Consider the following 21,220-nt stretch of genomic DNA (forward strand, 5'->3'; position numbering starts at 1 on the left):
CTTGTAAGCTTTTTAAAGAAAAAGAGGAAAAAAAACCCCAAACCAACGAACCCACAAGCAAAACCAAAAAAAACCACCCAAACAAGATCATAATGGGCTGTTAAGTGCATTGAAGTGGCCTGATGTAGTTACAGCATTCCAGCTGTATGTTCTTTCACACTCCATTTTCTTCCATACTTGATCTCTGGACTCCTCATTGTCTAAAACCCAGGCTGTTGCCTGACAAAGTTATGAGTAGTGCACTCACCTTAAACAGAATTTCAAGATTCTTGAGTGCCCATGTTTGAGACTTGTGACAGGAGGGCAAATAACTGTTACTTCATTCCTACAATTGGGGAAACTGAAAGTCACACTGGAAATTGGTAGAAATTGAGTGCCAACAGCATCGTTCACTGTTTGCATGTGTCAATTAGAAGATGTACTTTTCTAGATGACTGTCAGGACCTTATTCTTTGGTAAACTAAAATGGGAACTGGAGTATATTCAGCTGGCATAAGTTGAGGGGATGCAGTAGTAGTACATGTATATTGAAGAAAAAAAAAGGAGGGGTAATGTAACTGAGTTTGTGATAAAACTTCTTATATAGGGATTCTGGTCTTGCTTGAGGTCTTTGTGGGGTTTAAGTTTAGTGTTTTGAGTATGATAAATTAAATCCAGAACAGTTTGCATTCAATAATGAAATTGCTAGAATTTCACTTTATCATGATAGGGTACTTCTATAACATACTTTTCTTAAAATTTTAGGCGCTTTTATGGTGCTAAAAATGACCATGTCAGTAAATGAGACTTGGTCTAGGTTCTGCAAATTGAAAGTATGTTAAAGATGGCTACCCCTTTATCAAGGGAAGGGGATTAATCACTTGATTTTTTTCTTTAGTAAAACTAGTATTGCTTCTTGACTGATCTTACGGTCTTAGACTGTGAGTTTTGATAATCACAAAGGCACAGATCAAAAACCTATCCTTTACTTGAGTTTTTGGTTAAGGAAAGAATTTGTGAGTAAGCACATTGCTGTCATACTTCTTCCTTTAACTTCTAGGAAGGAGAGGGCAAAATGGATATAAAGAATTTACAAGACAAGACGAGACTGCTTGTGAAAAGAGTGAACCTCTTACTGCTGAAGATGAAGAAGCTTTAAAACAGGAGCAACAAAAGAAAGAGAAGGAACTGTTAGAAAAGATTCAGAATGCAACAGCCTGCACAAATATAACCCCATTGGGTCGTGATCGTCTGTACCGGCGCTACTGGATTTTCCCCTCTGTTCCTGGATTGTTTATAGAAGAGGACTATTCTGGTCTGACAGAAGACATGTTGTTGCCTCGAACCTCTTCCTTTCAGAATAGTGTACAGTCTTGCACAAATGAACCTCAGGTATTCAGTAAAACTGGAGAGTCTTTGAAATCTTCTGAATCTACCTCCAATATTGACCAAGATTCACACACCAGTGTTGTCGTAGAGGTGCCAAGGCCAGTATATAAACCAAACCGTTGGTGCTTTTACAATTCTCGGGAACAACTGGACCAACTGCTAGAGGCTCTCAATTCCCGAGGACATAGGGAGAGTGCCTTAAAAGAAACTCTTTTACAAGAGAAAAGTAGAATATATGAACAACTAAGCAGTTTTCCTGTGGAAAAATTCAATATTCCAGGTAAATGAAATGAAAAATCCTTGGTCTTGCTTCTGCAGCTGTAACTTCTATAGAATATTTTTAGAAACCTCTAATTCTTATTTAATTGCAAGTGCTAAGAAATAAGAATTATTCTTAAGAATTGTTTCACTCTATGAAAAACAGGTTTGGAGTTTTTTGGGGGGGGTTTTTTTTTGGTTTTTGGAGTTTTTTTTCTGATGGATCTTTGGTATTTTTCTGGTGGCTTATCCTAAAAAAAAATAATTTTTCTGTTTTCTCACTGCTTAGTAACACAGGATTGGCTTTTAAACAAACATCTCTAGGAAGTAATTTGAGCTTTGGGAAAAGATTAACTGGGGAATAAAGATTAATACCTGCTAAAGGTAAATCATAGTATTGATCATCTGATGTCCTCATTTCCAGTCTGACGAAAGCAGACACAAGATACGACACTGGAGATGGAAACACTGCAAAGAGAGGCAATTACTATTACCTTGATTTCTGAGTAGGACATGCTCTTTCATAACATTATAATGCATGAAAGTCTTTCGAAAGCCTTTATTGGCCTATTGTGAACAAGGGAATGCATATTGCAGGGTCATACTAATTCCTTTGGGAGGAGAAAAATAGTGTAGCTGTGTTGGTTATGTGGCTTAACATCAGTGCAGCGAATTCTGTGACACTGCTCTTTTTTTCCCTTTTTTTTTTTTTTTTTTTCCCTTCTTTCGGCAGACACGTTACAGGAGGAGGAGACGTCTGCAGAGCAGTATTGTTTTTATGGGTTTCAAATGTAGGAATGTACTTAAAACCATCCTAGACCTAGGATTTAGGGGATTTGTCCCCTCTTCTCGCCAAGTATTTTGCCATTCATTGGCAAATCATTTCTTCATAGACAAACATGCAGCTGGCTTGTTTGTGGTGTGTTGGTGGCTAGAGGATGTTCCCAAAATGAAACCCCCTAGTGTAATGTTTAAGAAATTGCATTTTGTTTTGAATTATGCAAAATTACTGTGAGGATTTTGCGTTATCCGTATTGGGGCAAGGGAGAATTACTTGCACCAGAGCCGAGTTCTGTTTTACTGGAGTGTGTATATGCCAGGGCATGCTGTGAATGCATCGCATATGTAAATTCATACCTGATCTACCATTTCTTTCAGTGGAAACTAGCATGGGACAGAGTTTCTGCATAGTAATTAAGCTTTATTTGGAGGTTTATGGCTATGTTTGTGGGGTTTGGTGAGAAAAATCTCTATCATTTTCTGATATATTTATGTATGTGTGTGGTTCCTTCTTTCCCTAGTTGCTGCACCTTTATCTGTATTTTGTGTGTTGCATTTCATGTTGCTTTCTGCCCTGAAGCAACTTGATTTTCACAGCTGTAGATGTTTCATCTCTTTCTAATTGTAGAATAACACTGATTTTTTTTTTTTTTTTTTTAAAGTAGCTTTGAAGTTAAACAGAAATTAAAAAAAAATTCAAACGCAGTGGTTCAATACCAGTGCCCCTTCCTCTGTGTGACAAGCAGTGATAAGTGGCCATGTGTAGCTGTACTTTGGAGGGAGCTTTACTGCTGTGGACTTCAACTGCTACCCTATTGCCTTCACTCAGATAACTTGCAGGGCAAGTGAGAACCGCTCTGTGATTCTCTTACACTATAGGCTGCCCTCCTCCCTTTTTCAGTTCCCACTCAGGAGAGAATGGAAATAAAGTTGATATGTGCTATCACTTGGTTCTATTCCAGTATCCACTGACTTTTCCTCATCAATTATTTGCAAGCTTATTGCTGCTGTTTCAGTTCTGCTCAAGAAAAAACATTTCTTCTTTTAATCCAAAAAGGATGTTTCCCACATCCAGACGTCAGAGTATGCTAGCGTGCATTTTGAGAACATTTGCATAGTTACTTTCACTTACAGGGAATTGTTTCCGCATTTGACAGCATCTTAGAAATTTATCCTGTACTTCCTTAATAACAGCTTTATGGTAACTTTTTATTAAATACCTCCAAGTTCTTGCACATACCTCTTCACTCCTGCATTCATAGGATTTAAGGTAAATCCTGTGAACAGAAATGTTTGCCACCTATGCAGATTTGCAAGCACTAATGTAGGATCTGGGCATCATTTCAGTGGCTTTTGGTATTTTGTATCAATTTTGAGTTATCTTATGAAGAGGTTTTTGCTTGACAGCCCATCATCAGCTCTTGCCTTCTTTTTAATAAATTATCTTGCTGTCTTGTTCCTTTTCTTCCCCCAAAACCTTTAATTAGAAGGGACAGTCAGTCTAGTCTGTGCCTGTGCCATGTTACCTTTCTGTTTTGTTTTAAAGTTAGGTTTTTAAAAGGGGTTACATATTGTTCTGTTAGTTTTTGCAGTTGTCAGTTGCATATGCTTGTTTTAAATGTTGCTGTGATAAAGATCCATGCAGGAAAGGAAACTGAGGAGTTCTCCTGTAAAGTAAGGGTTATCAAGTAAAACGGACTTTATTCCTTGCACTTACAACAGAGTTATTGTTGATTATCTACTCCTTTAGAAAGTATTTTAAGACAAAGTAATGACTTCTAAATTGACAAGGATTTCCCATCTTGTGTGTTGGGATGAGTAGATGCTAATCTGTAGGTCTTCCCTTAAAATTATATTCTGCTTGGTTCGATCTGATGCCTTAGTTGGCGTGGAGATGTTGGTGTTGGCAACTGTCACTACATACACGAAGGGAGTTTTGAACCAGTGTGTTTAGTTTGTTCTGCCCCGTACTACTATTGTTCCCTCCACCAGTGGCTACTTTAAGGAACAAAGTCCACTAACGTGAATTTATTTGGTATTCTTGCAGACAAACCTCAAAGTGATGTCAGACCTCCTTCAGGACGGGGAAGGTTGCAGAATGCCCATGATGGATCTCATGTATCTGCAGAGAAGCAGCTTGAACTGAGACTTAGAGACTTTCTTTTGGACATTGAAGACAGGATCTACCAGGGAACATTGGGGGCTATTAAGGTATTTGTGAACTGTAGAATACCTAGGAACACAGTGGTGCCGTCAAGTCTGTAGCTTAAATGAGAACATGGTTTTCATGTTACAGGTTTTACTGAAAGCATAATTAAATTGTGTAGACAGTAATTGGCACTAAAAGTTTGAATCCTTTGAATCTTTAGAAACTTCAAATTTGTATGTTTGCTTCAGGTTACAGACAGACAGGCTTGGAGAGCAGCCTTAGAACATGGGCGGTATGAGTTTCTGAATGATGAAAACAAAGAAAATGGTATAATTAAAACTGTGAATGAAGAATCCGAAGAAGTGGAAACTGATGATCAAGATAAATTTATTGTGAAAGACAGGTAAGAGCTGTGGTTTAAATAATGGCCCTTCCCTATGAGTTTTGTAGCATCGCTCTGTTTTTTCAACCTTCAATTTGTTTTTACCCTCAAATTCTTTGGAATGGTATTTTTTTAAGATTCGAGTTGTAACGTGAGTTTTTTGCATTGGTTTATATTATTTATACTTACATATGAAAATAATTTCATATATTTTCACGTGACACTGTTCTATTACCATGTAAGACTAAGACACCAATTTTTACTTCTACTCAGATATTACACTGCTCAAAGTGGATGTTAATTATCAAACAAGGGATATGTGAATTCATTATGAAAACATTTAAAATGCAGAGTAAATTTAATCTGTCAAGTTCTGTTTTGCTTTCCAGAAGGAGGGAGGGGGAGGGGGAAAAAAAGTAGCAACCCACTTTGTGGAAAGAGGGGAGCGTTTAAAAGGGAAAATGATAATGGTAACAAATTGCCGGTTGAACTGCCCACTGCACCTTTGCATGTGTCACAATAAGAACCATCGGTGCAACAGGCCATGGTCTGCGTTAACATTTAGCACTGCAGCAAAACAGAGATGTCATACAGCTTCATGAACAACTGTCCTTCTGGAGAGCAAGCTGCAACATAGTAAAAGAGAGGAAACCTCAAATCATACAGTGGTGCTACAGTAAAAGTGTTTTGTCGGTTTTGTTGGTTTCGGGTTTCGGGTTTCCTTGAGACAGATGTGGGACTCCGTATCAGTGTGTGTTGTAAGTCGGATTATAGAAACTGCGAAGTTTTCTAAATATTTAATTCTTAGAAGTTACCTACTTTTCAGAAATAAAGTTCTGCCTTAATTTACTTAATACATGCAATTGTATGCCTTGATAGGATGTGAATATAGAAATACTGCAGGAAAAAGATTCACTGGCGGCAATCATTGTGCTAACGTACTACTTGCCTGTGTATTCTGTGAGGTTTTTCTGGAACTAGACTTTTATTTTATGAAAGCTGTACTTCTGGATGAAGTCTTGAATGCTCTGTTGGATACAGGAATTGAAATTTCTTTAAAGTTTTCCCCTTTTTATTTCAGTTTGATGAATTAGTATTTTCATACAACACTGCCTTTTGGATCTGTGTTCTCTAGTTACGTGCAGAATGGATAGGGTCAGCCTTCTTTATATTAATGACACAATTTGCAGACATTTGCCTCGTAAAAGCCACAACATAGAAATATTCCACTGTTTTAATTAAGAAGCTAAAATTTATCTGTCTCCAGTACCTTGGGCACTTGCTCCATTGCCAGCTTGATTCAGCTGCAGAAGCTTGTTGCTTCATTTTTTTTCCATTTGATACTGACTCTGTCAAAGTTCCTGAATAAAGTCTACTCGAATAAAGTCTTGCATATTAAAAGAGAGACTATGGGATTCTGAAATCATGTGACAGATTGCTTTTGATGCTGGGCCTTTTATCCACCTCAGAGCGAGTGACATCTCATTAAGACCTTGGAGTCTGACTAGTGAAATGTAAATAACTGTGCAGCTTTTTTTTCTGTTTGCTTTCAGGCTCTCAAAATGTGTGTGACTGCAAAATATAATGAACAGCTTTTAAGTGTGGAAAAAAAGAACAGGGACAACCAAAAGCATCGCTCATTCACCAGAATAAAGCAGAATCCAGACAGTCTAATTAGCTGCCCCTTTTTTTTTTTTCTTTAATAAACCCCCAGTAGAAATTGAATTTTATTTTCATTAGTGTGAGTTGCTCTCCGACACTGTACTTAATGTTTGTGGTTCAGGAAAATTACACTTTAAAATGTTTACTTAGTCATTGGTCAAAAAAAGGCTGTTTTATTGGAAACCTACCTCGTTATTTGAAGAGTTAGTATTTTAGAAGAATCCTCCAAGGATGAGAACGTATAAGTTAACAATTCTTGCCTTAACATCCTAAAATTACTTTCTAGTTTTATTTATTTTCAAAAATCTTATTAATTGTGGGGATACATGTAGCTGAACTTCTGCAGATGGAAATATTCTAAAAGGCTTCACCTTGCCGCTGGAAGTGTTTTCACTGAAGAATTATTTGGGCTATAGTCTTCACGAAAATCTCTCAGGAACTAGCCAATGGATGTTGCATCCAATCTTCTGGAAATCTTCTCTACATTTCAAATACAATTATTAACTTTGTTTCCTAAAGATGATTTATCTAGATTGACTAGACTAATTAAGCAAACTTGAGAACTGGGTTAACTTAATCACACCTGTGTAGTATCTGTTCAAGTCTATAGTCCGTGCATGTAAACGAAAATAAAAATCTACTGTAGATACAGACCTAAACAAATACCTGTGGTGTTAAATTCTAAGTATGTTAAAAAAACCACAATAGTTTACTACATTTCTATTCTAGACTCGTTGGGTTAAAAACTGAAGCTCCAAGTGCTGCATCAACAAGTACAAGTACTCCTCAGCCAGTTAATAATGTGGTCCACTACTTGGCATCTGCACTGCTTCAGATAGAACAAGGAATTGAGCGCAGGTTCCTCAAAGCACCTCTTGGTAAGCTTTCAAAATAGAAATTGTCTCTAATTTTACTTAAGATTTTGTAATAAAAAAGAAAACCACCCAAATCCACTGGCTTCTTTTGTAAGACTGGATGCTTTAGAGGGACATGTTGGGGAAAAGAACAATAACTAACCTGTGGTAATCTATCATTGTAAAATTTTGAAATGTCATTAAATTAAAAATTAAAATTAAAAAAATGGTCAGTTTATAAGGCCTTAGATCATGAGGAAATACTAATATTTCTCTTATTATTCTGCATGTCCTGAATTTACATGTATTAAGTAACAGCATATTTTACTCTTAAATATATGCCTATTTAACCTGGATCATTTCAGTGATCTTGTTTATGTGGCCCTACAATTATAATGATCATTGGGAGACAAATTGTATGCTTATGCAGAAATGAGTAAGCTTTCTGGGGGAATACTCGGTAATTCAGCATTACTGTTGAGGCCAGTGTATCATGCAACTATACAATGAGTTTATTCTGTGTGGTTTTTAGGTTGCAAAAACATATGTTCCTTTTTATACTGTTTTGGTGAAAGCGATATAGGTCTGGTTTATCTGGATCACCTTGTTCATCAATAACATATTTATGGCATAACATAGTAAAGATTTACATTGCAAACTTTCAGATCCTCAGGTTTTTAATTTAAGCTGCAAAACTTGGAAATAAAAGGTTGTAAGAAAAAATTAAACCAAAGCAAAACTATAGCTTGACTTTAACACACGTTCCTTGTTTTAACTCCTCTGATGTGCTCTGGGGGTGAGAGAGTCAAACTGCATAAAGTCACTTTGTTTTCTGGGGAAAATGCAGGTTTTGGTGCATTAACGTTTGACGTTAGTGCCCCATGGCCCAGTTGACCTAAAACTGTTTCTGCACCTCTGCTGCTGCTGCACGGAGTCTAGTGTCTGGGTATCAATTGCCACTGAAGATGAGTTTGAGCTTAATTTGTGCCGGAGACTTCTGACACGCAGGCATGGGTTCCCTTCCACAAGATTTCATTATCATTGTGATGACCTCTGGAACAGGGAAGTGTGGCAAATGATTGAGATGAAAGGGGAGAGCACAGGAGTAGTTTAAACTGCATCTGTTTAAAAGTGTTACTCAGCAGGTCACCAACTCAGGTATGTCTGCCTTTTCCAAGCCAGGCATAACAGGACTTATTTCCTGCTATATGACTAGATTTACAACATGTGCATGAGAGTTAATTAACAGTACGTCCAGTGTTTGTTGTACTTACTTTGCATGTGCAGGTTGTAATATGTTGTGCAGTATATGCCTGCACTTCCAAACTCTCTCTGACAGTATTCTGGCTGCAGCATCTTGCTGACAGCTGTAAGTTTACTACAGTGTGCCCTTAAGGGGAAAAACATGGTTATTAGTAGGTTATGGCCATAGATTGGACATCCTGAGTTAGAGGAAACAGACTGAAAGAGAAGTGTCCCTGAAGTATTGGAGATAAAGTTTTTTAGCAATCCTCCTGCATCTCTTTTTTCCAGTGGTTCCAACTCTGCTATAATCTAATGATGGTTCATCTTTTTGCCTGACCCGTTGAACAATGCTGGGGTTTCTTGTTTGTTTTTAACTTGGGAATCCTGTTTTCCTTTGGATGCCTTATACTGTGTGGCAAAGAAAGTATATAGGGAAAGCAATATTATATGATTTGCATGTCTTAAATCTCATGTATTTGTATACCGTAGTGTGCCTGCGCATCTCTTCTGCTGTGAAGAATGGTACTGCTGTAAGCTTGCAGTAATATATAGAATAACCTGCAGCTGAGGGAGCAGCAAGGGTCCCAGGTGTGCTCTGCTCTGGCTTACTGTCCTAACCATTAAGGGATGGTGTCGTGTTCCCTCTTCCTTGCTTTACCTTCGGTGCCAAGTGTCTCATGTTTTCGGTTGCGTAATGGGCTGCTTTTAGCAGGAGACGAGAATGAATGAAGGCAAGGTTTTAGTTTTGTCGTTAGAGAGCTCTTGGAGGAGCCGTGGCTTTGTGTGGCTCTGTAGTAAAGAAAGCTTAAAACACCTATTCACTTTTGACTTTATGACCATGAGGCAGTTAGTTATATGAAAGGTACTCTGACTTGGGAACTTGTGGATGTGACCAGAACATGCAACTGCAAAGTGTTAAGGAAACCTGTGTGTTTGAGAGGCATCTGTCAAACTTGGGCACTTCAGCAGTCAAGCAGCAGTTCTGGATGCACACCTTTCTGGATATAACTCTTCAGTGTTTCAGACATATTTGAAAAATTGAGTGTAAAATTTGTATCATCTTTTATTGACCTTAAGCTCCCCAGTTGGAAACAATGTCTTTGCATGCTCCTGCAGCAGGTTCTGTTTCTTAGATTGCAACTTGTGCATGTATAACAAGCAAAGAAAAGTTTTCTACTTAACTTGACAAGGAGGTGTTAGTAGTGTTACTAGAACTTTGTATACAAAGTGGATGCTGCTGCTTGCTGGGGGACTGCCTTATGCTCAGAACTGTGATGCCCTCTTCTGTTGGCCCCTCTAGAAAGTGGCCAGCAGTACTTTGACAATACAAATTAACTTTTAGTTTGTAACCACTAGGTTTTGGTTTGTGGGGGTTTTGGGTTTGTTTGCTGTCTTGTTATGCTTGATCTTATATAGTCCAGTGTGTCCATACACTCGTTTCTTTTCTAACAGGAGGGTTTTTTTAATAGTTGTTCCAACTGCTGAATTGAACCATCCATAGACCAAATGCCTGCCTATCTGTTTCTAATGTTAAACCTGACAAACCCAACCTTTTTAGACTGATTCAGTTATCGCTGAGGTAAAAGTATTGGAAGTCAAGCAAGTGCTAGGACTTCTGTTTGGTAGTGGTACAGGGGAACACTTTAGGTAAAAAGAGTACCCCTGCATTTCTGCTTTAAGCCAAGCTGAACATGCTTTGTCTTTGTCATTATTTCAGTCATTCCCTTCACTGTGGAGTTTCTTTTCCCTCTCTGCTCCCCCTTCTCTCCTCCTGCCTCCTTTACTGTGCTCAGTTCCTATTAGGGAATGGAGCCATAATTCACAATTTTTAGTTTTCAGTCTATTTACAGCTTCTAGTACTAAAGACACCGCAGTGAAATTCACTGCAGTCACTGGCAAGTTTATCCCGGTGGCCTCCAGGGTGCAGAGCAGACAAAGGGACCCAGCACAGCAATAAAAGGACCAGCTGCTCCTCTCTGCTCCGTTTTTGTTCTAAGGCTCTATCAGACTGCCAAGAGCCTCGCTGGTGATTCTGATAAGTTTAGAGTTGAGGTGCATACCAAATATTCAAGTGGAAGAGCAAGAAAAGACTGGCACAGAAGATAGCAATGCAAAAGGAGATCTAGAAAGCCCCTGAAACAGCACCCTCTGCCTTGCAGAGCTGCTAGATGGCCCCTAATCTGCTGTTTGGTGATTAAATGTAGCATGAATTGTATGCATTTCTTAATGGTGAATTGTGTTTTAGAAATCATTTCATTACACATAATTTTAATACTCAAGAACACTCCTGCGCAAAAATGGCTTAAGAATGTTGTTTCATGTGGCAGGCGAGCTAGTTCTCTCGGTCCTTGAGGAGTGTGCCCATAAACTGGCTATATTTTTGAGATGTTAGGAGGTTTGCGGTAGCATAGACCAGACAAGGTGTTTGCTGAGAGAGAAACCTGTGGTCAGTAAGCTGCTCCTATAGCCATTTGTACTGGAGATGGACAGGAAGATAAGGGAGGGTAGGTTTAAGCCTTCTGTAGTGGGAGTCGAAGTAAATCCTGGGATGTGCAATTCCCTCGTGCACATTATTCTCTTACCCTTCCCTGCCTACCTTTTTCCACATGCACATGTTAGAAACCACTGTTCTAGTTACATTTTTAGACTACACAAAATGGAGTATAAAAATTAATTAAAAAAAAAAAATCACCACACTTCAAAAAGGTATTTGAAATAACTGCATTTAATGTTGAGTAATGCAGAAGATAATGAAAGGAAGCACTGAGGGGATAAAAAGAGGAGAGTGGAAGACAAGAGCAGTCAAAGAGATGGTAAATTTTAAATGTTACTTGTATTGCTAAGAATTAAAAACTATTAAATATTTTATCAGGTTTTCTTTTTTTGTTTATTTACTTTAATAATTTTGTAGCCAGTTCCTTAAATTGAAGGAATTTTATATTGAAGCCGAAGGTTTAAACATGGGTAATAAAACAAATACAACTCAAAGATTTAAAAAAAAAAAGGGGGGGGGGGGGGAAGGGCTTTTTTTTTTTTTTTTTTTTTTTTTTTTGGAACAGAAATCTTCATGTTCACATAATCCTTCCCCTCCCCCCCCCCCCCAACTTTAATGCCTCTGGGTGTTTTGGGGTTTTTTAAAACTTCACAGCATTGTGCAACTGCATATCCTTTCTAGGAATACTAAAATGGAAACCCTTCCCTGAACTCAATAGCTATTGATAGATGAGTGCATAGATCTGTCAAACAACTTCATTTGCATTGTAGCAAGGCTTGGAGGGCTTAGCTGACAGAGGGGTATCCCACTGCGCAGTGTAGAGCTGCTCAGACACAAAGGAAGAGGCCGTTTCTCCCTCCAAGTTAACAATATAAATGAGAAAGATGATGGATGGAAGAAAAAAGTGTTATTCGTATTTTACAAATTGGGATCTGAAGCAGCGGGTGTTGTTTGGCATGTTTCAGCAGCAGGACGTGCTGAAGCAGGTCGTGGTCAGTAATTTCTATCTCTATATTGCATTTGCAGTTTTGCAGTGCAAATATTTGTTGTGTTGTGTCATGAACTATGTTGGTGAACCAATTCAGGCTAAAAATAACGACCAAAAAAAAAGTAATTATGCTCAAGCTGCTATTGTCAGCAAAAGAAATGCTTGCCAATCTTATATATATATATATATATATATATGCTTAAGATAAAGTGTCTTTGCCAGAGTGATAGTAGAAATTGGCAGCAGAACTGAACTGGTCTCATGTTAGTCTAGTGTCCTGACAAGTAGATTTAATTGCTTCTTGCTGATTTTTAAAAACACACTTGGAAGATATACTGTAGTGCTGCTTTTGCACTTGTCCACTATCCTTAGTAAGACTGAACTTCAGACAGGAAACCTAAGGATGAAGTAATAGGAAATTTTAGGAAATCCAGGTTTGAATTTGCAGTTCAGGAGTGGCTGCATTTTATTTATGAAGCTGTGTTGCCTGTTTATCCTCTGCCTTCTCCCATCACTCCTCTTGTGCTGCTTGCTGCTAATGCAGATGTATGCAAGATTAGGCAAATCCTGGCAGCCAGTTGATGACAGTCCGAAAGGCCTTGCCAGAAGAGCAATTAGTCTCATTTTTGTTCTTTCTTTTTGGTCATTATTAGATGTTTTCTCATCCTATTGCTGAGGAGAAATCATTTGGCAGGTGGATCGTATGCCATTCCTGTGCCCACTGTGACTATAGCAAGTCAGGCAAGGTGGCATTTTATACTGGAGTGCAGCATTAATCAGCTGAAGGTCACACAGTAATAACTGGACTATCCCTTCTAGAAGGGAAACCTGTGAACGTTTCCATAATCAAAAGTACTACTGTATTGTGTCTTCCTCTCCTTAAACCTTCTTGCTTTAAAACACAAGAAATAGCTTTCAGCATTATAAAGAAATTCCCCTTCTGCTCAGCAGCAGCAGTGCAGGGTGTCATTTATATCTTCTCATTTTCTCTAGCCCCTCAAACAGCCTATTTGATTCTGTAATTCCCAGCTGCTCATTCCCATTTGGCACCTCCTCCCTCGCTACCCTGTATGTGTATTTGTGTGGCTGCTTTGGTGGCCTGGGTTGCAGACCAAACCTGTTCGAAAATAGACTGTAATTTCTCATCTCCCCCCCCCCCCCCCACGCCCCCCTACACCCCTCCTGCATTTATTTCTAACTTAATTAGGGTCCCAGGTCTGACTTGGCTTGCCACTAGGTGTGCACCACAGATTCATGTGTGCTACATTGCTTATAAAATACTGAGAAAACAGTAATACTTCAACTAGAGCAGTCACCCAGTACAGTTAGCTGCACAGACATGCAGGTTCTTGTGAAGTGCAGGACAGGAATAAAGGCATTGAGGCGTGGGGAGAGGGCTGAAAGATTGTCTGCTAGATTATACTGGGGAAGTACAGGCGAGAAAAGCTCTTTAAGCTGTTTTTTGCCAGCAAAGTCTCTGTTTAATGCTAGGTACAATATTTAAATGTAAATATTTTGTGGTTTTAAAATGTACATACAAGTGAAAGTAAATTGGGAGTGTCTTTTTTTAATCTTAAGTAATTTTCTTTTATAAATTCAATCAAATTGTTAGGTTTCCAGGTTGTTATCTGAGTAATACTTTTATGTCTTACTCATGTCCCATGTATGTGCAAGTTCCAAATTGAATTGGTATTGAAGAGGAAAATCTTATGGCATCAGCAGCTTGGAAACTAAAGGGGAAATATTCAAGTATTGAAGAGATAAGACAAAGGTTATAATATTATCCCAGTTTAATACTGCTGTCTTGAGAATCAGAGCCTTATGAGAATCATAGTCTAGAATAACCTAGATGTTTGACAAGTTTGATCATTCTGGTATTTTGTTTTCTTTCCATCCCCTTCTTTAATGGAAGATGCCAGTGATGGTGGACGGGCCTATAAAACAGTTTTGGATCGCTGGAGAGAGTCACTTCTTTCTTCTACCAGCTTGTCCCAAGTCTTCCTTCATCTGTCTACACTGGATCGAAGTGTCATCTGGTCAAAGTCCATCCTCAATGCTCGCTGTAAAGTGTGTCGGAAGAAAGGCGATGCAGAAAGCATGGTGCTGTGTGATGGCTGCGATCGAGGCTATCATATTTACTGCATCAGGCCCAAGCTGAAGGTATCTGAAGAAAAGGAAGTGCTTCCTTTTCACACAAAACTGGAATAGCTCTTACGACTTAATTGCATGTTACTAATGCTTTCTTCTTCCTTTTTTTTTTTTTCTCCTTCTGCTTGTAGGTCATTCCTGAAGGAGACTGGTTTTGCCCAGAGTGCCGACCAAAACAGCGCTCTAGACGCCTCTCCTCCAGACAGAGACCTTCTGTGGAAAGCGATGAAGAGACTGCTGAACGACTAGGAGAAGGGGAAGAAGAGGCAAATTATGATGAAGTGAGGCAAAGTGAGGAAGAGCATTATGAAGAAGAGCAAGATGAGGAGGATGAATCCCAAGAGGAAGAAGAGATGAGGTAAATGGAAACCCCTTTAGGGGAGATGTCTTACTGAAATATCTTTATTATTAGGTGGAGTAATTGTTCACATAAGCACATATCTTGAAAATCCAGTCTGAAAAAGATGTTTATTTTAAAAAATGTCAGCTGGTTAGGAATTTGGCTCTTACTGATGGGTTTAATATTAACAAAACTTAAGTCCACTGGACTTACACTCGCTTTTCAGGATGAAAATTCCAGCCTAGGATATATAGGTGAGAGATGGCCATCAGAGTTGCAGTTCTGTACAGCTACTGTTTCAATGTAAAGTGGAGAGAGTTTCAAACAGTAGAAAACCTGTTGACTGAAGCAAGACTGTGGATCTGACAGTTGGGATGCAATGGTTGGAGAGAACTTGCATCTCCTTGAGAAGTAAATTTATCTCTGGGATCTTCCTTTTCTCCTGTAATGGAAGGAGAGTCTTGAGTATTAGTTATAAACCCTGACTAGAGCATAACTTCTATATTGAGTGTTCTACAACTGCAGTTTATTTACATAGCTGGTAATGTAGTTTAAAAATCCTAGTTAGTTACAGTTGCTCTGAGAAATAAGCAAGAGATTTAAAGAAATTGATAGCTGGTGCTCCAGTTAATGCACAAACTGCAAGGGGTGATGGGAATTCTGAGCATTTCTTTACAGTAGGTGCTCCACGTAATAGCTCATTAAGAGACTTCAGTATTTAAGATAATGGTAACTGGATGGCTGCATCAGCTTGAAAGGCAGCTGCTTACCAGTCCAACCTTGAATGGTTGGGTTTTTTAAATGCTGAATTAGAAAACTGAGGGAAGAGAGAGGCACGGAATTTGAGGATAAATAAATGTAATTGTTCACTTTTTGTAGCCCGTCAAAGCCAGGAAGACCTCAGGTCAAGTTTCCATTAAAAATGAGAGCAGCCAAACTCAACAATCCATTCTCAAGTCAGAACAGCCAGCGTCAGGCAAGATATGCTTCTCGGAGTCAGCAGAACGTGCCTAAGCAAAGTGAATCTTCATCTAAAGTTACCAGGAGGGGGTTGAGAAAGGTAAAATCAGCCCCTCCATCAGTGACAAAGCCTTCTTTAAGACTTAATAGCCGGACCACTCGTCAGAGCCAAAGTTCATTACAAGCAGATGTATTCGTGGAATTACTCAGTCCTCGAAGAAGACGAAGAGGAAGAAAGAATGCTGATAACACACTGGAAAACAGCCCTTCCAATTCTCTCGGATTTAGAATTGTTGATACCACAGACCCGACCGAGCGGCTTCGAAAGTATCCAGTTTCTACTTCAAAGCTTTCTCTTCCTGTTACTGAACCCAAGAGAAGGGGCAGGAAACGACAATCCACAGGTTAGAGAAATGTGTTTGTCCAGAACGAAAACCATGTTCTGTTCCTTGCTAAAATATTTGTGTGGAAGAGCAAGGAGACTAGAAATGATGCCCGAAGGCATTTTTACCACTTCTAACAAGGCACATCCCTTCTTTTGCAGTGACAGAAGTGAACCTCAAAAAGGAAAATTCAGTCATCTAAAGAGCAAATACTTAAATTGCCAAGGAGATATATCATACCTATATTTGAAGTTTCATATTTGCTAACAATATGGAGCAATTGCTAACAAGTGGATAGAAAATATGAAAGTGATATTTATGCCTTAACCCTTAAAAATGCAAATGTTTACTTACAGCTTTTGTGGGTTTGTTTTATTAAACAGTGCAGAACACAGATATAGGCAAGGTAGCGAAATCTGCAATATTTGCAATATTTCTGCTACTAGAAGAAAAATGTCATCTATCTGGTATAGCGCTAACAGTGTCCTTGCTTGTTAAGCTCATAACAAGTGTTTGATGGTAGGGGAATACTTGGAAAGCTACAATAACCTTTTAAAAACAGAAAGACCCCAGTGTGAGACTGAAGAGTGTGAAAGAGCTTGCACTCCAGTGTGGCAGCCTTGTATTCTGCACCATTTCTGTCCTTTACCATTGGGAGTTTCTGGGCTTATCCTCTAACCACCCTGCTGACTACTCTTGAAAGCAGATAAAACCACTCTGAATAGAGGTTTTGTGGAAGCAAAAGTTATGAGCAGGCGGCTTATTCTGTTTTTCTCTAATAGGGCTTTTCTTTCAATGTTTAACAAATTGTTTTAAAATTGAAATCAGTGGAAAAAAATCCTTTCCAAAATTAATGTGATGCAGGAGAATGGAGGAGGATCCCAGCTAAGTCCTGGTACTTTGCATTTTGTACTGCAAGAGAGACATTTAGTGGTTAATAACAAGGCTGTAGTATAGTTAATACCTGAAGCCAAACTACATGAGTTGTGTCCTGAAACTGCAGTTTTACTACCCAAGAATAACGGTGTTTCACTGCTTTTTGAAATTTTTTTTCTTTTTACTTCTCAGGTTTTTATTTTTATCTGGTGGGGTGTTGTTTCTTTTCCAGAATCATCTCCTCAAACCTCATTGAACAGGAGAAGTTCAGGACGTCAAGGGGGAGTCCACGAACTCTCAGCTTTTGAACAACTCGTAGTGGAACTGGTACGACATGATGACAGCTGGCCTTTCATGAAACTGGTTTCCAAAATCCAGGTAACTGATAGAACTGCAGAGGGGAATGATAATGGTTGGGAATCGTGTTTGCTGCCAGTAAAAATTTGGGATTTTATAGCCTTGCCCAAACATGGGGATACAGCTAAGCAATGTGATTCGGGAGAACTCTTGCATTTCAGCTCAAATATTTGGTGCCAGAAATAACTTCTACAATTGACGTGTTTTGGGGAAATTTTAAAGTATGCTTGTCAGGAATTTAAAAATATGAAATGCCTTGATTTGGGGGAAAAAAGGTCGAGCATGGGACTGCTAAAGGTACACTTACATTGATTAATTAATTAGTTGGATTAGCCTTCAATTTACGCAAAGGTATTTTTGAGAACAGACCAGCAGTAAAATAACAAGGTAGGAAAAACTTTGCTCTGATGTTAACTATAATGCAGTAAAAAAAGAGAATTTCTTGGCTTAGTTCTTAATTATTTTCTTCTTGTTTAGCTTTTAAAATACTTGATGGTAAGTAGGTACCCAAAGTAAGCGCTGCTTTAGAGGTTTGTATTACAGTAAAAGTTCCCAAGGCATGTCTGCTTTTCTGCAGGTGGCACAGGTTTGTCGGTTGTAAGGCACTGCTGGAAATGTCATACCCTAACCAAGTGCCTGTCCTCTCCAAGGCCTCTGGAGCAACTCTGCACAGACATACGAGCAGTATCTAGAGCTCGGTGTTCAAGTGCTCTGTTAAAATTAACAGTGATAGCTGTTAAATGAAGGCTTGAAACTGAATTCAGAGTCACAGATAGCTGGAAGGATTAATGTGTCTGGACAAAAAGAATGATGTACAAACGTGAATGAAAGATGTAAGTGCAGAGGAGGAGGAGAGGAATCCTGAATGAAATAGAGACTTAGCGTCTGCCTACTCGAGTACAGTAATTACAGTGGATAGTGCAAGAATCTACGGAATGCAAGGAGGGATGGAGAATTCAACTTAATTTTGATCCTAAAAAGACACTGCTAGAATTCAGTGTGTTATGGTTTGCCTGAATCAGTCACTAAGGGCCAGTCTCTGTATAGCTTGGAAAGAAAAATCCATACCTGAGTAGCTCACATTTTCTTCATCATGACAAAAATTCTGGTTTAAATTTTTTGCTGCCTTTAAGACAATGTAAAGAATACACCGAATAATCAGTGCACAGCAAGCCAGAAAACGAAAACTCTCTTTTTAGTCCTTATGTGAACAGCACTTCTAAAGGGAAAGGAAGGTAAAATGTGTCAACCTAATTCTATATCTCTACTAGTTCTTTCTTTAGGTTCATTTGCAGGTTGCACTTCATATAGTAAAGTTACAGGCCATAAACAAGACCTTGGGTTTAAAACATATATGATGGTGCATGTGGGTATCTTTTCTTGGGGGGGGGGAGTCACATTTGGATCAGATATCCTTTTCTTTTACCCCTCTGCCCCGCTTTGTGAATGAGACAGTCACCCTAAGCTTGGTACTTACCTGGAATTCAAAATCTGTGAACCAAATGATCAGTGTCCTTAAGAGTTAGACAATCCTTTTCCTCCCCTCACTTTTATCACATAAACACTGCTACGAGTAACTGTTTCTCTCTGGTACTTGAATACTGCGTTCTCCTTGCTACAGAAAGGTTCACTGCTTTCTCTTCAGCACAACTAAATGGAGTATCAGGATTTCACTTCTCCTGCAACACAGTGAATAGCAGTGGAGTAAAAATGGTCATTACTCATGATTGAGGAGCTTTTAATATAGTAATATGTTGCAGGAAAATGAAAGGTTCTTAAATCTTGGAAATCATTTTGCACTTGACAGATGGGAACATCGTAATGCTTATCTGTTCATGCAATTTCCTTACAGTTGTTCACAGGGTATTTAGGATTAGATGTATTCAGTGGCTAATATTTGCTGTGGTCTGCTACTTTAATGATACAGAAATGAAAAAGCAATACCTGAAAACTAAGATTCGGTTCTGGAGATGGAGGTGGTTGCTTGTGACTGCCCGGTTTAAAACCAAAACCAAAATGCTTTCTGCTAATACATCATTTGCTTAATTTTGTTTATAGGTAGAATTTTACGCTTCCATTTGTTTGTCTATGGAAATTTTTTTTCATTTTTTTATTTTTATTTTTTTTTTAGGTACCAGACTACTATGATATCATCAAAAAACCTATTGCCTTAAATATTATCCGTGAAAAAGTGAATAAATGTGAATATAAGTTAGCATGTAAGTATTATTTATTGAAAGAGGTAATGAACCCTCTTCTCTCACTTTAAAAGAAGTTCTTGTCATAAACCAGAGCTGTGTCAGAGGATTAGGAAGCTGAAATTGTGTTTGGTTTGGGGCTTAGTGGTGTGTTTTGGTTTTTTATTTTTTTTTAAAAGAGCATTTACTAATATTTTAAAACAAGATTTGTTGAACAGTTCTTTTACTACAAGATGGATGATGTACAGATAGGTAAGAAATGAGCAGCTGAGGAACTGCTGGTAATTTCTCAAGCCTTTGATGTCAGCGAGTGGCACTGAAATATTTAGAAAAGGTACTGTTGTTACTGCTGGATCTGTAGTTCTTTTATTGATAATAAGAGAAATTTCAAGAATGTTTACATGGCACTAATATAATGATAGACACTTGACACATGCAAAGACATTTTTGTGTTGTGACTGTAGGATCACTGGAGTGACTCGGTGGTGTCATACTGCTTTATCGTACTGCTCTGAGACACGCTCAATTAATTTACTTTTTATTTCCTAGCGGAATTCATTGAAGACATTGAGCTGATGTTTTCGAACTGCTTTGAATACAACCCTCGTAACACAAGTGAAGCAAAAGCTGGAACTAGACTTCAAGCTTTCTTCCACATTCAGGCTCAAAAGCTTGGACTTCCAATCACATCAGGTAATGTGGACCACGCCGCTCCCACGGCGAAGAAGTCACGAATCTAACCTCTACCTTCCAAAGGATTTTTTTTTTTGAGGAATCTGCTATGTTCATTAAAATGAAATGTTAAATCTTAAATCACGCAGTCGTCATACCTGTATAAAGCAATAACAACTGTTTAACCACCTTGAAGTGTGGCCTGCACTATATTCTCAATGTAATATTAAGCACTCAGGAGAATGTAGGAAAGATTACCTTTGCTACAGTTTTATTCAGTGTCTAATAATTTTGATAGATGTACTGGATACAGTACTGGTTTACAGAGGTTTTGTACATTTTTAATACATTCATGTGTCCAAATATCTTCCAGAAGAACATTGTTTTTTCCTGCACAAAATGACCTTGTTTCATCCTCTAGATTTTGTAGGAGCTGTGGTATGGAGGGCTTTATCAACTCAGATAAAATCTTCTGCTGTAGCACAGTTGAAGAAACTGTGTGTGTGTGTTTGAAACTTCTTTGAGCGTATCTTCTCAACACTACACATGAATGAGAACAACTGCATATCTTTTTAAGTACTGTACCAGTGCTGGCTGGAGGTATTCAGTCTGAGTTTATTAAGTAGATATTTATTTAGCATTCAAAGTAATTTGTGAATTTGTTTTGTATTTATAAAATTTGTACTTGGGGATTAAAAACAAAAAAAAACAAAAAAAAAAAAGGAGGAGTTCCATAACTTTTTTAATTTTTTTTTTTTTCTGGGGTTTTTTTTTTGTTGGTTTATTCCCCTCTAACTTGATGATGAATCAATAAACACCTTCCCGTGTCCCTGGCAGTTCTTCTAGCAATGAGTAAATTTACGGGACTGTACTATAAGTTTCTACGTACAACTTTGGAAGTGCACAAATAAAATGACACATTTTTCAAAGTATTTTGAGCTTACTGGCATTTCATTTCGCGTTACACTGCTACACCATCTTCCCTGCTAACTCACTGGGACAAGCTGCTGGAGAGAACACGGCAGAACTTGGCTTCCATGTGAGTACCCCAGCCAGCATTTTCAGCAACTGCAGCCAGGGTGATACCTGCTCTCTGAGTGACACAA

At 38.5% G+C, this 21,220-nt stretch overlaps 1 protein-coding gene across 6 annotated transcripts in view; it reads left to right on the forward strand.

The window, feature by feature from the left end:
* The window catches only part of BAZ1A (bromodomain adjacent to zinc finger domain 1A), a 65,102-nt gene extending 44,056 nt beyond the window's left edge, over positions 1-21,046 (forward strand). For all 6 annotated transcript variants that reach the window (XM_030481723.1, XM_030481725.1, XM_030481720.1 and 3 more), the window contains 10 exons: positions 1,040-1,648; positions 4,454-4,617; positions 4,804-4,958; positions 7,329-7,477; positions 14,093-14,340; positions 14,460-14,686; positions 15,548-16,032; positions 17,120-17,265; positions 19,376-19,463; positions 19,992-21,046. In XM_030481723.1, coding sequence (XP_030337583.1) covers positions 1,040-1,648; positions 4,454-4,617; positions 4,804-4,958; positions 7,329-7,477; positions 14,093-14,340; positions 14,460-14,686; positions 15,548-16,032; positions 17,120-17,265; positions 19,376-19,463; positions 19,992-20,182 — 2,462 coding nt within the window. In that variant the 3' untranslated portion in view covers positions 20,183-21,046. The remainder of the gene's footprint in view (positions 1-1,039; positions 1,649-4,453; positions 4,618-4,803; positions 4,959-7,328; positions 7,478-14,092; positions 14,341-14,459; positions 14,687-15,547; positions 16,033-17,119; positions 17,266-19,375; positions 19,464-19,991) is intronic.
* The last annotated feature ends 174 nt before the right edge of the window (positions 21,047-21,220 follow it).

The sequence above is a fragment of the Strigops habroptila genome, chromosome 4 (genome assembly GCF_004027225.2).
Source record: "Strigops habroptila isolate Jane chromosome 4, bStrHab1.2.pri, whole genome shotgun sequence".
NCBI lineage: Eukaryota > Metazoa > Chordata > Aves > Psittaciformes > Psittacidae > Strigops > Strigops habroptila.